Genomic DNA, 13,805 nt, shown 5'->3' on the forward strand with positions numbered 1-13,805 from the left:
TCTCTTAACAACCAGAAAGAAGTCTGTTCTTGGCACCAGCGCTCCCCTCTGCATTAGAAAAGAGCGCATGCAAGATCTGTTGCTGGTTCTATCTTGCTCTCTGCAGAAAGATGACACTCTCACGCTGCTGCTTTGTAGCTGCTGGCGTGAGCCGGCCTTGGCTGAAGGCTGTTCCGTGCCCCTTTGTGGCTCGGGGCAGGTAAAGGTGCAGTTCAGGGCTGAAATGCTGCTGGCTGAAGTGACGCTACAGCTCTGCAACACTGAAGTGACCAACAGCATCCCCTGCCCTTTGCTCTCTGGCACCGAGGACTCCAGCCTAACACCATGAACTCTCACTCCAGTGCTTGAGTAAGTATCTAAAAGAATGCATTACTTCTCTTTAAATCCTCGTTCTATCTTGTTGAACACTAATGAAGCGATTAGCACACTGTGTGTACCTTGAAAAGCGTTAACAAAAGGGAAGGTACCTACCAGAGCTATCAAGTAACAGCCCTAAGCAGTACTGAACTCCCTTAGATGGGCTCTGGCTTTACTTTCACTCCCCACAGCCACCTGGCGCCAAGGTGCCATCTCCTCCGCAGCTCTTCACCCTCAGATCTCCATGCTCACACTCACAGTTCCCCTGTGGCAGAAAGCGTTAATGGTTACAGGTAAAGTGGGGCTTCAGGGCTGTCACACCACCTCCCTCCCAGTCAGAGCAGCTCACCTCAGCTTTCAGGAGGTAATAAAGCCCTTCTCCCTTCTACTTTAAGACCACTTTGCTCCAGCCAGCTAGTTCAAACCAAAGCCTCCAGGGCAAGTAAAAATAGATCAAACAAGTATGTTAGAATATTACTATCGCTTAAGCTTACAAGGAAAAAAACAAAAGCCCTCAAAGCAAGATAATCTAATTTTCTCACTCCAGTCTCTTAAAACCATTGAGATTAAAAAGGTTCTGACTGGTAAAGCAATCAGGTGTCTCTTTAGGAGAGAACTGGTACCTTACTAGCTCACAGCTACATTGAAATTTGATTTCTTACCTTAGAAAAGTCCGTCTAGATTTCAGGCTTTATTTTAAGCAATCATCACTGACCTTTTCTTGTCTCCATCACACATGAAGCCTGAGAACCTTAAGAGTTTGTTGATCTACTCCAGCGAGCTACAAGAGCACAAAGCAACATCACTGCAGACAGTGTCTTCTAGCTTGAACCTGCGCATACTCCCCTGCTGCTGCAACAGGCAGAGTAGCGGCTTCGAATCTGCACAGAGTAATCCATGCGTGTGGTCCACATCATCGTGTGCAGAATCATTTCTGAGGAGTATTTTATAGTGATGCTCATTTGAAACCTCCTACGAGTTCCCCAACATGACAGTAAGAGAAAGGGAGTGGGTGTGGGGAAGCCGAGGGAGTCAGCCTTTGATGACAATCCCTTCAAACACTGTCTGGATCGTCACTCACAAGGCACAACTCGCACCACGTTAGCTGGGACCTCAGCCCAGCAGAACTACTGCACAGCAGATGCAGAATCAGTGCTGAAGGCTGCTATGTCCAGTACACACCCATGAACCCAGCTACTGTCTATAAAGGTTTTAATATCAGTATAAATAGGGCACAGTTACAAAAAACTGCAAGACTGGAACAATGGAATTTTGACTTAAAAACCTGGAGCGAGGCCTTGCTCTTCAGAAACACACACAACACACAGACTGCAGGGTGAAGGGAAGGCGTGAGCACACATACACCATCTTGCCTTGAACCATTCAGTACAAAAATAGCAGTAGAAAGATGGTCTCTGAATTGCTGGCTGATCCCTTGGTTGTGCCTTAACTGGACTCTGACTGTGAGGGAGAGGCAGATTGCACCTTGTGTTAAGAGCAGAGTTAATGCCCAGCAGAAAGTTTGTCTCCTCTCTCCATCCAGCCACAGCTTCCCCAGCTGAGGTACAAGCTATAAAAATAAAGGTTTTGACTGTTCAGCACTTGTACCAGCCAGGGTGCTCTAGCAGACGGAGCGAGCAGGCTGTGCATGCGGGCTGATCGCTGAAGAGCCACCCTCAGCTCTCCTTACATTCACTCTTGCTGCTGGGCTGCAAGAGTTCACCGGGATCTCGTGGCTGATGTTACAGCTCGGTTTACACCCCTGCCCGCACCAGGCCTCCCTCCCCTCCCCAGTCCTCGTTATGCGCTCTGCCAAAGGTGACGCCTTCTGTGGTGGACGTGAATCGTTCTGCTGCGAGTCTTGAAAAGGGAGGCAGTGGCAGGACAGAATCTATCTCTGCACGTGCCGGACAAAGGCCTGCACAAGCTGAAACAAAGGCTCCTGCCCCTCCGGACCCAGCTTGGAGGCAGACTTTCCTTGGGGAGAGGGAAGAACCCCGCTGGCAGGTGAAGAGGGACCACCACGGCGGAAGTAACGGGACAGGCTGGAGAGCAGCGTACTCTGAAATTAGAAGCACGTAACAAGTTAGCTTCTTTCAAACGCACGCCCCTCTCCCTCCCCAGACAAGGCGCCAGTGGCACAGGGACCGGCACCAGTATGCGCAGCCCAAGACGCCTACAGCGGCCGACTCACGCTGGGGAATGGGCTCTACTGAGCAGCCAAAGCCAAACGACCTCCCGCAAGACACACTCACACTGACCAGTGGGAAAGGGGGGTGGTACAAGCTGCTTACCAGCTCAGAGCTGAGCTCCTGTTTCATCCGCTGCTTATCACGGGGATGCACAGCTGGGTCCCTCAAGTACCGAACAGCCTGGGAGATGAGCAGGTAGAAACAGTTTTCCATTGTAAACATGAGCAGAGACCTGTGCAAAGAAACACACATCAGCAAACACATGACCAAAAAGGTCAGCATACTCTAGTTTCAAGGTCAAATACTCTTAGAAAAACTTCACATGCAGGCTGCATACAAGAGAACACTGTTACTCTTCACATTCTGCTTGGGCAGCGATACCCAAAAGCTATGGTCTGCAGAGTACCAAGCCCCGGCAGGCCATCAAGGAAGCCCAATTTAAAAGTACTGGTAAATAAGCATCAAAAACTCTACCTGCATCTTCAGTGGTTGACTTAGGACAGGATGGCTTCACACACCCTCCCCCCCAAAATCCCTGCTTGCTTTGGAGAGCTTCTGATGGGCTATTCAAACTCCTTGGATTCAGGAAGAGCAGCTCTGAAGCTACACAAATGCCTCTAAACCTACGTTCAGATCTGAGGAGCATTCAGTTCCGCTCCTTGGCCACAACTATATCAAATAGCTAGAAACTTACTTGAGGGTTTTGGTTCCCTCTTGCATATTCAGCCCTGCAGCCTGAGGGAAAGGTTCCTTCTTCTTATCCAGCTTGGAGGGGAAAAAAAAAAAAAAAAAAAGGCATTAGAGACAGGAGATACACAAGAAGAAATACTCCTGCTCTTCAAAGTACCAGTTGAATGAGTGCTCTGGGATCACTGCAGCTGCTGTGCAATCCCAGACAGAGAAATGGCCAGTACCTCTCCCAGCATGTTAAGGGCCACATTGACTGTGGCAAGGAGTGTCCCAAAAGAAGGTGCAACATCTGAATCAAAGGCTGGTGTGGTGAAACTCAAAACGAAGAGCACGTTGTATTCAGCAAGGTCCAGCGACTGTGGAGAAATGGAAAGAGGAGTGAGTGACCCCAGAGGCAATGAGTATGCTACTGTCATAGTAACAGGAATACCTAGTCCCTTCTATCACACTTTTTGTATGAAGAAGTAGAAGCACTGAGATAATTTCCCAAAGCTCAGGTATAGAGATGGAGCAGCAGAGAGCATTCTGTACAGTACTGTACAGCTCCTCTCACATGAATGAGCCTTCTCCAACTCCCAAGCCGTGCAGCTTGCCAACAAGTGGCAAGCTGAAGTAAAGACTGTTCCCAGATTGTTTTCAAACACCCAGGCTTATGTACCTAGAGGAAAAGGAAGTTAACTATCCAAAAGTAAGCAGCAAGACACTGCCAGAATCAAGGATTAAAAACTTTCCTTTTCGGAACCTGGAGAGCAGCCACTAGGTCACACTGACACAGAAAGATAACAAGAGGATGTCTCTTCTGAAGAGTGGCATACTGAGGATACAAACCTAGCGGGGTTATTAGTCTGCTCCAGTAAGGTTACACATGCACAGCACAGTGCAGATCACACAAAAGCTCAGCCAAGCCTTTCTTTCAGGATCAGGGGAATTCCCTGTGTCCTGCCATCCTGCTCTGCGCAGTGGGACAGCAGACAGCTGTATGGTGGGGTCGCTGTCACAAGCAGGACAGACTGTGCCTCAAGTGAACCTCACTTGAGAAGCTGGAAACTCCCCCCTTCAGGAAGCATCTCTCCTCTTTCCCTACCTGATCAAGGAGGATCTGGCAGACATCGGGGGTGAAATGGCGCAGGGCAGCAAGAGATTTGCTGAGGATTTTCAAGAGGCTGTACTGCACTGTAAGCAGTGCTTTCTGCTCTGCTGCCTCTGACTCAGGACTGGGATGTTTGGAGGAGGCTTGGGGATTACGCTGCACCCGTGGAGTCACACTTGATGGAAGGGAATCACCATTTTTTGTCTGTGGAAAAAGAAAAAAGAAAATCTTGAATACAGACATGATTACTTTGCACTAAGACCAATACTTTGAGGGGGAAAAAATGCTATGAACAAAAGGAATGAGAAAATACGGCACCCAAAGTCTGTCACCTGCTAGAAGCAGGAGAATCTACACTAGTGTGCATCAGGGGAGGCACTGCATTGCAGGGAGGCAGCTGCAGAGGCTACTTAGATTCCACATTTCAGAAAAAGAATCCCTAATCAACACACCAGCCATGCTGAAATAACAGTTGCAATGCATCATCTCCCCCTCATGAATCTAAGGATTCCCCAAGAACAAGAGCGCTCTCGAAAAAAAATTAAATCAGATCAAGGACACCAGGTCAACAGTGGCTTAATTAATGGTACTACAGAGTACTACAGCAATGCAGCCTTCTTGCTGCAGCATAGGCAGCTGTGAAGTGGTAACAGCAATACTCAAACACAGGCTGCTGCTTCTGTAGGACTGGCTTTACATAGGCCAGAGTTTTTAGAGTCCAGACTACTCTTTGCACATTTTTTTGCTGTGGAGAAATGCAAATTCTAACTATTGATGACTGTCAATAATCACCACTAGGACAAACAATCAAGTCAATATCCAAGAGCCTGGACATTAAACTATATTTGCCTTTTAACAGGGAGCATGGACATGCAACACTCCTAACTTACAGTTTGGTTTAGAATCCCCATCCTCACCTGCAGGTAGTGCTGGAGCATTTTGCGGCTGTGCAGGAGGGAGGTACAGGCCTGACACAGGTAACACAGATTCACCTGAAATAAATAAGGTGAAGGAGAAATCTCTTAAAAAATTCTCAAACCCCATCTGTTCACTATCATTGGTGGAAGCTAGAAAATCCAGTTAAACAGAACCCACTGATCATCAAGGATCAGTGCAGTCTCTTGATTTCCCAGTATTTTCTTGGAGTCGCGTGGCACCGAGAACTGAGAGTAAGCCACTGAAATCCCCAAATTACTTCTCCAAGCTATCATTTCTCTGTCCCCAACAGTCACGTTTCCTCACTTGATTCAGACAAGGTACTGACAGAACAAACATTTAAATGACCTCAGCAGTAGTTCCTATTAACAGATCAATAATAAAAAGGTGACGCAGTACCATTTTCTCTTAACACATCCAAATCCCTGTGCTCCAAAGTATTATTCACAGCAATATCCTGATTCCTACCTGCATGTCCCTCATAAGCTGTGGCAGGTGGAAATGCCACTCCTTTGTGAAATTGGAGAGCTGAAGAATGAAGCCAACAGTGTGATCGGCCTCTTCCAGACAGGCCAAGCTCTGTACTGTCCGTACTGCATTCAGGCACTGGAAAGCAGAGAGAAGTAAATCAGGGCAATGGCAGTTAAATCACAAAAATCCCATTCCCTCCTCTAGAAGAAAAAGCTGAATATGCCGAGGATCTGCCCTTAGGGACAGAAAATGCATTCAAGAAAGCTGCCACACAGCACATGGGTCAGACATGGAGAACTTTATATTGTTAGTCAGAGGTCAATGCATTTCACAAACTGTGCTGCCATACAAGACTATCTGTCTAGGGAGCATGCTTACCAACAGGTAATTCAGCACCTATGTACTAATAGGACTCTTCAGCACATCTGCACCGACACAATCCAGCCAGTACAGGTATTTCAGTACTGCAAGACAAGAGGGCTTGCTGACCTGAATGGTGACTGAACCCTGACCACAGCATTTTCATTCTTTGAGCAAGGCTGAGCTGAAGCCACCTCCAAGAACAGCTCTCATACTTTTCTTTCCACAGCAAACAGCCACAAGGTAAGTTCTCATCAAACTTTCTGCTACTGTGTTGAGTAGGCATATTAAACACTTGTAGCAAAGTTATAAACCCGAGAGAGAAAAGGATGAACAGATGATGACTGCCCGGCTCTAACAGGTATCATAACAATCGTCCCTGACTGACCACAGCATGGCTTGTACTTCTGTCCTCCTTCTCACACTACTGAATTATTTCCACTGTAAATCTTTCTGAGGCAGGAGCCTCTTTTCAATGCTTCTGCACTTCCTGACCTGTTTCCACTGCTACTGCAACACGGAAGCCAAGTGAACCATCACAGAGAAAGTATGTGATATACCTGAAGAATCCTCTCTTGATGAACACCAACGAAGTCCAGTGCTTCCGTCAGGAAGTTGTATCTAAGTGTTTTAAGAAGGCGTTCCATCAGCGACATGGAGAGACGATAGACCCCAGGCCAAGAGGGGGCATCCAGAGACTTTCGAGATGAAGCAGATGTCTGAACAAATCAGATACAAAAGTAAATGACTTATTTACTCTGCCACCCAGTGTGGCACAGGCCACAAACCCTCTATTCAGTTTTGGAAGTCTCCAGTCCCCAGGGGTGGCTGCTGTCCTCCCTGGCTGGGATGGCTCTGCTCCAACCACAGCCCGCACGGCAGGGGATGGCAAGGTCCCCTGGCACATTCCCCTCACAAAAGGAAGCAGAACCCACCTGAATAGCTCCATTAGTGCTGAGCTGGTACACACTCAAGAGAGGCAGGCAGACACTCTGTGTGACACCAGCTCCAGCCACTGCTGCTGCTCCCTACAAGACAGAAAACAAACTACTGTTAAAATCTGCAGGTGTGGCTGCTCTCTGAGACTGAAGAGACTTATTTTGCATTACACTTTCATCTACACACACCTCTATGTTGTTAACAATGCAGTATCAAGAAAAGCAACACTGTTCTTCCAGTAAAATTTAACCTGCATACCTGTGCTATGAATTCCATTTCAATACCACTTGGCTTGGTACATACGTAATCTTTGAAAAGGACTGGCTTTGGAAAGACCTTGCTTTCACCTAAAACCCCAAACAAGCTGAACTTGTAGCAGATAAATAACATTTTGTTGCAACTAATGAGAAAGCAGGTTCCAACACTTAAGGTTTTTTAACAAGGGGAAGATAATTTGCATTGCAGAGGAATACACTGAGTGAAAGCACCAGCTCTAAATTATGGGTCTGCTCTGGCTGGCTCAGCAATTCCATCCAAGACATCCCATTGTCGAGAACCAGGCAAACTAAGCAGGCGTACATACAGGGCCTACTGCTTGCCAGCCTCGAAAAAAACCCTTTAGCTACAGATGAGTGTTCAGCTGCACTGCAGCCGGAATAATGAGATATACAGTTCCTATTAAAAACATATAGCTATATGCTTTCATTTCTCTGCACGTCTCACCTGTTGAGTCCTTGCTAAGGTCAGCAGTAGATGTAAGGAGGCCTCTGTGAAGTGAAGGTTTTGTTTAACTCTCAGGCTGATCTCCAATGCAGCAAAGATAGTAGGAAGCACAGGGACTTTCCTTGTAATCTGCAGCCAATAGTCTCCATCTTCATCAACTTCACAGAGCTCTTTAGCCAGATGCAGACCCAGAACACACACCTGTAGTGACAAGGAAAGGAGAACGAGGTATAGGCTTAACATGGGTACCAAGAAAATCTTGAAAGCATTTACTAACACAACCGAAAGTTCAGTCATTCTCAGAACCATAAATTCAGGCACCTGGTATCCCCCACATCACACTCTGCACACTTCCTGACTGTATTCACAATTGCGACAATGTTTTTTAGTACAGATCTGAAAGAGAGGCAGCAACAGCCAACTTCCCAGATTGATGCATGCCAAAAAGACATGGAGTAGTTCTGAAATAGAAACTGCTGAAAACTTCCTTTGAAGGCAGCAGGCCGCAAGGGAAAGTTGTTCCAAACATACATGGAACTTCCATCTGGAAACAAGAAACATGGCTACAAAGCAGACAAACAGGCCCTTTACCCCATCTCGCTGGTCTTTGTGTTTAACTCGGGAGACATCATCTGTTTCCATGCTGTCCTTGTCATCTGTAGCATCTCCCAAGGTCAGGCTGTGTCGAGTTTGATCAAAGAGTGCAATGACCTCATCTTGGAGTGTTTCACACACACAAAACACCAGCTGGGAGTACTGGGGGATCTCATTCACTGTGACACACAGAGAACAGACAACAGTTAACACACAATCCTTGTACTTGGGTTTCCAGTTTAACTGATAACATCACTGGGCCACATTTCTCGGAGTTATTACTTGTTCTGTTTACATTTCAAAACCTACATAACAGAATGTGAGGAACTATGACTAAGTCAGATGGTTAAGTCTAGGAGGACATAATAAGGGATTAGATGGTCAGCTGGATAGCAAAAACATGTAGTTTTACCAAGAAATTGTATAAACTTATGATATCTCAATGCACAAATCAAGCGCTGCTGTGGACAAATTATTCCATGACTGCACACTACAGCATCTCCTACACATTTCTCCAGACTTCTGGTACTGGCCTGTACAGATTGGGTGCAGTCTATGCTCTGTGAGTCCATATAAATAAAACATTCTCATCAACACCATTATAATAAACTACACTACCTTTTACCAGCATGACTGGAAACTCAAATTCAACAGCAAAGAAAAACGTTAAAAAAACCCCCAACCCTCCACTTTCTAGTTATTTTCCAAAATATATGGGCTTGCAGGGCCCATGCAGTGGAACAAGGAATACACAGAACGGTAACCTGATATGATTCTCACCACCACAGTTGCCTTTGTATGTGTTGTACAGAGAAATACTGCCCAGATTCCACTGAGGGTCTTCAATTGTTACTGCAATGCAAGGTGTCCCACAAGTGACAGGAGTAATGCTTGTTTCTCTGGTTTGTAACAAAATGTACCCTCAGAAGACTTTCTTGTGTTTGGGTCTTTTGTTATCTCTAAATAGAAATTCATGTCAAAATCTAAGCTCTACAGTTGCTCCATGAGATGGCATCACTAGAGTGTTCCTCCCACACCTGCTGAGCTATTTTCGAAACCACACAGAAACCCTATCTTGTCTTTATCAAACTCAGAGGTTATTATTGGGGAAAGGGAAGGGAAGGGAAGACACAGACATGCTGCGAATGATAAATCTCATCTCTTTCTAAAACGAGCTAAAACAAGTGAGAAAAAAGTAGGGAAGTCCCACAGGTTGGTGACGACATTCAGCATCCTGTACTACTACTAACACCATATGCATTTTTATCTTGGAAACACTAGAGTGATAGGGTGTATTCAGCCATGGCAGCCCTGCTCTTGACACTTGTACACACACCAACTCACCTTTCATCTCCTTCATCTGCAGAACAGTGATAAGAGCTGAGAACACTTTGGCTTTGGTTTTCTCCATCATCTGCTGATCTGCCTGTAGTACTCCCTCCAGAATCTGCGTCAAGGAGTTTATGATTTTATCCACAGAACCCAACTCGCTGACAACAAAAAGGGAGAGCTCTTCAGATTAGACAAAGATCCCTCAATAAATATATTGGCTTGACTGAGCTCTATGGATCATAAGTTATATGAGCCACACAAATAATAGCAGTTCTTCCGTGTAAAGTTTAAGTCACCACCTGGATCTCACTAAAGACATTCCACAGTACAGTGAGAATGCAGGACTATCACAAAAGCTTTTTTGATACACTCTTTGCCAGTAAGCAGGAAGCCAAACCATAAATGTATTGCTACAAGAGACTTCAGCCACAACCTACAGACATTTGCCATCCCAAAAGAGAACTGCATGATAAGGCTTCAGTTTCCTCCCCAAATCACTACGGGAATCTCACTAAAGCAAAACACTTAAATATAATCTCCCAAGTTTTTATATTTAGCAGTGACTAGTAATTATCCAAACAAAATACCTACCTCTTCCACTGTTTGAGCAGGATCAGAAGAAGGGTACATAGCATAGACCCCAGCTGCAGACAGGATACTGACATGGGAACTAGAAGCTAAGAAGAAATACTACAAGAGTTACAGCTGCAAACAGTCACATCTAAGAAGACTTAAGAAATCCTCAAGCACTCAAGAGCCCAAGCACCGCCACCAATTTGAATCATAGAATCATTTACGTTGGAAAAGACCTTTAAGATCATCGAGTCCAACCATAGATGACCAGGTTTGTTCTTTAGCAGCATCAAAGGGAACCCTCTGCAGGCTCACTCAGTGATGACAGGAATGACACATGCAAAATAAACATCTATAAGAAGCTCATCAGTTCAGGGAGAGAGAGGCTTTGTTTCAGCCCAGTTTCACAAGATCTAAAAAAACCTATGACGGCAAGCAGCTCAAGAAAGAGAACTCCTAGTAGTACAAAGATGATGAGCAACTGGGAAATTAAAGAACTGACAGGAAGCACCACCTACCAAAACCTTGGTGCCATTTAGCACATCCAGAAACAGCTGCTGATGAACTGCAGAATCAGTCAGATGCATTATATCCGCCTAAGATCCACAAAGAGAGAAATCAATCACAACAAAAGATGCACCTTCTTAGCAGTCTAACATGAGTCTACTGTTTTAATTTGTTACTTCAAGAATTCAGCAAATTTTATAGCTGCTGAATGACGCAGTTTTACAGAAATCACTGAAGTATTACATTAACAGCTGACAAGAAGTCAGCAATGACTAATTTCCCAAATGGTGCTTCCCTGTCTCACTTGACTCAGCAAAATCTCTTCAGGATTACAGAATTACTTAGAATTGCTATAAAAATTATTTACTACCTCCCTCCTCTGCTCAGACAGACAATACACTCATTTTGATGAAAGAGCAAAACACCATCACCCACTCCGTCTTGTACCACGCTCATGTCAACTTGTAAGCATATATACAACAAAATTCAAAGAACAAACACTGAATTCTTCATTACAGCTTAGCAGGCCCTAAGAAGTTGGCATTGTATTATTCAAAATGTTAATCTCAGATTATCATGACAGATAAGAGGTAGCTCTTACATGGCCAGTAGAGATTATCAGCAGCATTCGCCAAGCTGAGATGAGCATCTGATATTCTGTCACGGAGGCACAGCTGCTACCCTCTGTCTCTGCCACATGATACGCCAGTAACTTCACATACTCTGACCAATAAGCAAAGCGCTTTTTGGTGGAGAAATTCTTCAGCATGTCTTTCAGGGACTGATCCAGTGAGCCCCTGACCAAATCAAGAGGAGAAGTTATCTTCATTTATTCTTTGGTCAGAAAACATACTTCTTCTGAAATTCAGGTAGGAAAGCCAAGGACACAGCTTGCAAATGAAGGTTATTCCACATATTAGACCTGTGCAGGGAATCCCACTTTTCGCATCAAATGTGAAGGAGAAATATAATCCCTGAAGAAAATCTACAGACTTGGGGGGGGGTTTCAGCACATATTTTAGTTAATCCTGACTTTTCAACATATTAAAGGGTAGTTGTGTTCAGGAAAACAAAATGAGTGGGAGAAAACTGCTAAATGTTATTCAGCAATCACTATAGTAGGAGTACTTAGCTTAGTTTACAATTAGTTTTAATAAATGCTGTATATTCTTATTCCAGGATACAAGGAAAACACTAACATTCTCACCTACAGGCTGCAGAAAGACTGTAACATTCTCTTTCTGCAATTGGTGACTGCAAGAATCTCAAACGCGTATTTGTAATTTGTTTATAAATCACTGCTCCGCTCACATCTTCACAGGACTACATGTACTTTGTCCCACAAAGCCTGCTGGGCTATCAAGAATTAACACAAAGCATCAAGAAAAAAAGTACAGGGAAGAAGGAGAGACTACCAGAGACTCACTTGACAACATAGTAGATCTCCAAACAGATGATTTTCATGATTAAGGCACAGGTATCCAAGACACTGAGCTAGAAAGAAAAAAAAAAAACAAAAAAAGAAAAATTTGAGCACCTAGCTCTGCAGGGTAAGTGGAATTCTGATTTATTGCTACCTGACCACTTCTGACTGATATTCCAGTTTTGCAGGAGACTTGTTTCTCCCACAATAGCAATAGTTATGTCATTTGACCATGGACTGGTGATAGAATGCTGTGTTCAAAGCAGCACTCTGAGTGAGAGCACAGGACTTTCATAATGAAAGGGAAAACTCCCACAGAAAGGAAGAATGAATAACAAGAACCTAATTGACTCCTCTGTGATACTAGCCAGTCTAAGCTATGCCTAAAAAACAAAGGAGTTTCTTTTGCCAAACAGCACACGACGTATAGTATGGATACACTACAGAGAGCATACCTTCCAAAGAGTAAGTGTTACCACAAATGCTAGGTAACATCTATTTTTGTTTCATATGTGAATAAAGAGCAGAGAATTTCAAAAGACAGTTCATGGCTGTACAGCCTCTGCAAAGCCAGAAAGCATTCACTTCATCTCCTGCGCCTGTGTTTAAACCACTTGACCATACTTCCTTTTAGAAAACTGCAAGCAGAGGGAAGAGACACATACATCACTTAGAAACCTTTTCTGAGAAGTACGTAACTACCTTCATTTTGTTTAGATGTAACTTACCTCTGATGATTCTGAAGGCGGAGGAAGGGTCCCAAAGAGGGGATTGGTTAAATTTTCCCAAAACTTTGGCCTAAAAGATAAATACAGAAGTAATATCAGTTATCTACCCCACCCCACGTGCCCAGCAGCACTTTGACTGTTCTAAACTCCATAGAAAATAGGCTTTAGTAAATACAAGCTTATATAGATACATTTGCTTCTGAACACGCACATAGGGGTTTCTCATCCTCTCTCCCGAAAGACTAAGTTCAAAGCCCACACACTACCTACCCCTACCAGGGCACACAAAGACTAAGATGCAATCGTCCCTGAAAAGTCTGATGAACCAAAGAAAAAGTGTTTTGGAAAAAAGGAAAGAAAACACATTTTAGAAAAACTACTCACTTTGTCCTCAGAACTAGCATGGCGCTATCTCGACGGTCCTGCCACAAAGCATGCAGGAAGGCAATGGCAGCCCGGTGCAAGAGGGGAGGGCACCAATACCTCTCCTGTTGTTTGGAGTCTATCAGCTCTAAGACTACTTGGAGGCAACTCCACTCCCCTAAGCTGAATTCCTGAAGCAAAAGGAAACTAGAGAGGTTATATTGCCACAGAACCATCTATTAAGGTAGAATGTGCTTGATTCCACTTGAACAACACACAGAGAAATAAATCTTGAGTATGTGACGCCACCATATATTTTGTATATGACTACAAGGAATGTAGTTGTAACACAGGAGAGGAAAAAATACATATTTTTCAGGGAATAAAAAACGAGCTAAGACTTAGTAAGACCAAGTGCCTTCAAAGGGTCCCAACCCAAGAAGACCTTGAACTGCAAAGCACCAGAGTGGGTATTCTGGTAAACTGGTATCATCTGTTGTACCACAGTCTTCAGCTTTCTTACTGAC

General features: G+C 44.5%; 1 protein-coding gene across 1 annotated transcript in view; it reads right to left on the reverse strand.

Annotated features, from left to right (window-relative positions):
• Positions 1-1,554: 1,554 nt before the first annotated feature.
• Positions 1,555-13,805, reverse strand: part of NUP188 (nucleoporin 188) — a 29,400-nt gene continuing 17,149 nt past the window's right edge. The window contains exons 27-44 of the mRNA XM_055820328.1: positions 13,300-13,469; positions 12,916-12,985; positions 12,191-12,258; positions 11,366-11,561; positions 10,776-10,853; positions 10,276-10,361; positions 9,697-9,842; positions 8,350-8,531; positions 7,759-7,959; positions 7,032-7,124; positions 6,657-6,815; positions 5,734-5,871; positions 5,247-5,321; positions 4,324-4,533; positions 3,464-3,595; positions 3,244-3,314; positions 2,652-2,781; positions 1,555-2,419 (exon numbers count right to left, since the gene is read on the reverse strand). Of these exons, the coding sequence (XP_055676303.1) occupies positions 2,249-2,419; positions 2,652-2,781; positions 3,244-3,314; positions 3,464-3,595; positions 4,324-4,533; positions 5,247-5,321; positions 5,734-5,871; positions 6,657-6,815; positions 7,032-7,124; positions 7,759-7,959; positions 8,350-8,531; positions 9,697-9,842; positions 10,276-10,361; positions 10,776-10,853; positions 11,366-11,561; positions 12,191-12,258; positions 12,916-12,985; positions 13,300-13,469 (2,376 nt within the window). The 3' untranslated portion in view covers positions 1,555-2,248. The remainder of the gene's footprint in view (positions 2,420-2,651; positions 2,782-3,243; positions 3,315-3,463; positions 3,596-4,323; positions 4,534-5,246; positions 5,322-5,733; positions 5,872-6,656; positions 6,816-7,031; positions 7,125-7,758; positions 7,960-8,349; positions 8,532-9,696; positions 9,843-10,275; positions 10,362-10,775; positions 10,854-11,365; positions 11,562-12,190; positions 12,259-12,915; positions 12,986-13,299; positions 13,470-13,805) is intronic.

Source organism: Falco peregrinus, chromosome 1, assembly GCF_023634155.1.
Source record: "Falco peregrinus isolate bFalPer1 chromosome 1, bFalPer1.pri, whole genome shotgun sequence".
Lineage (NCBI taxonomy): Eukaryota > Metazoa > Chordata > Aves > Falconiformes > Falconidae > Falco > Falco peregrinus.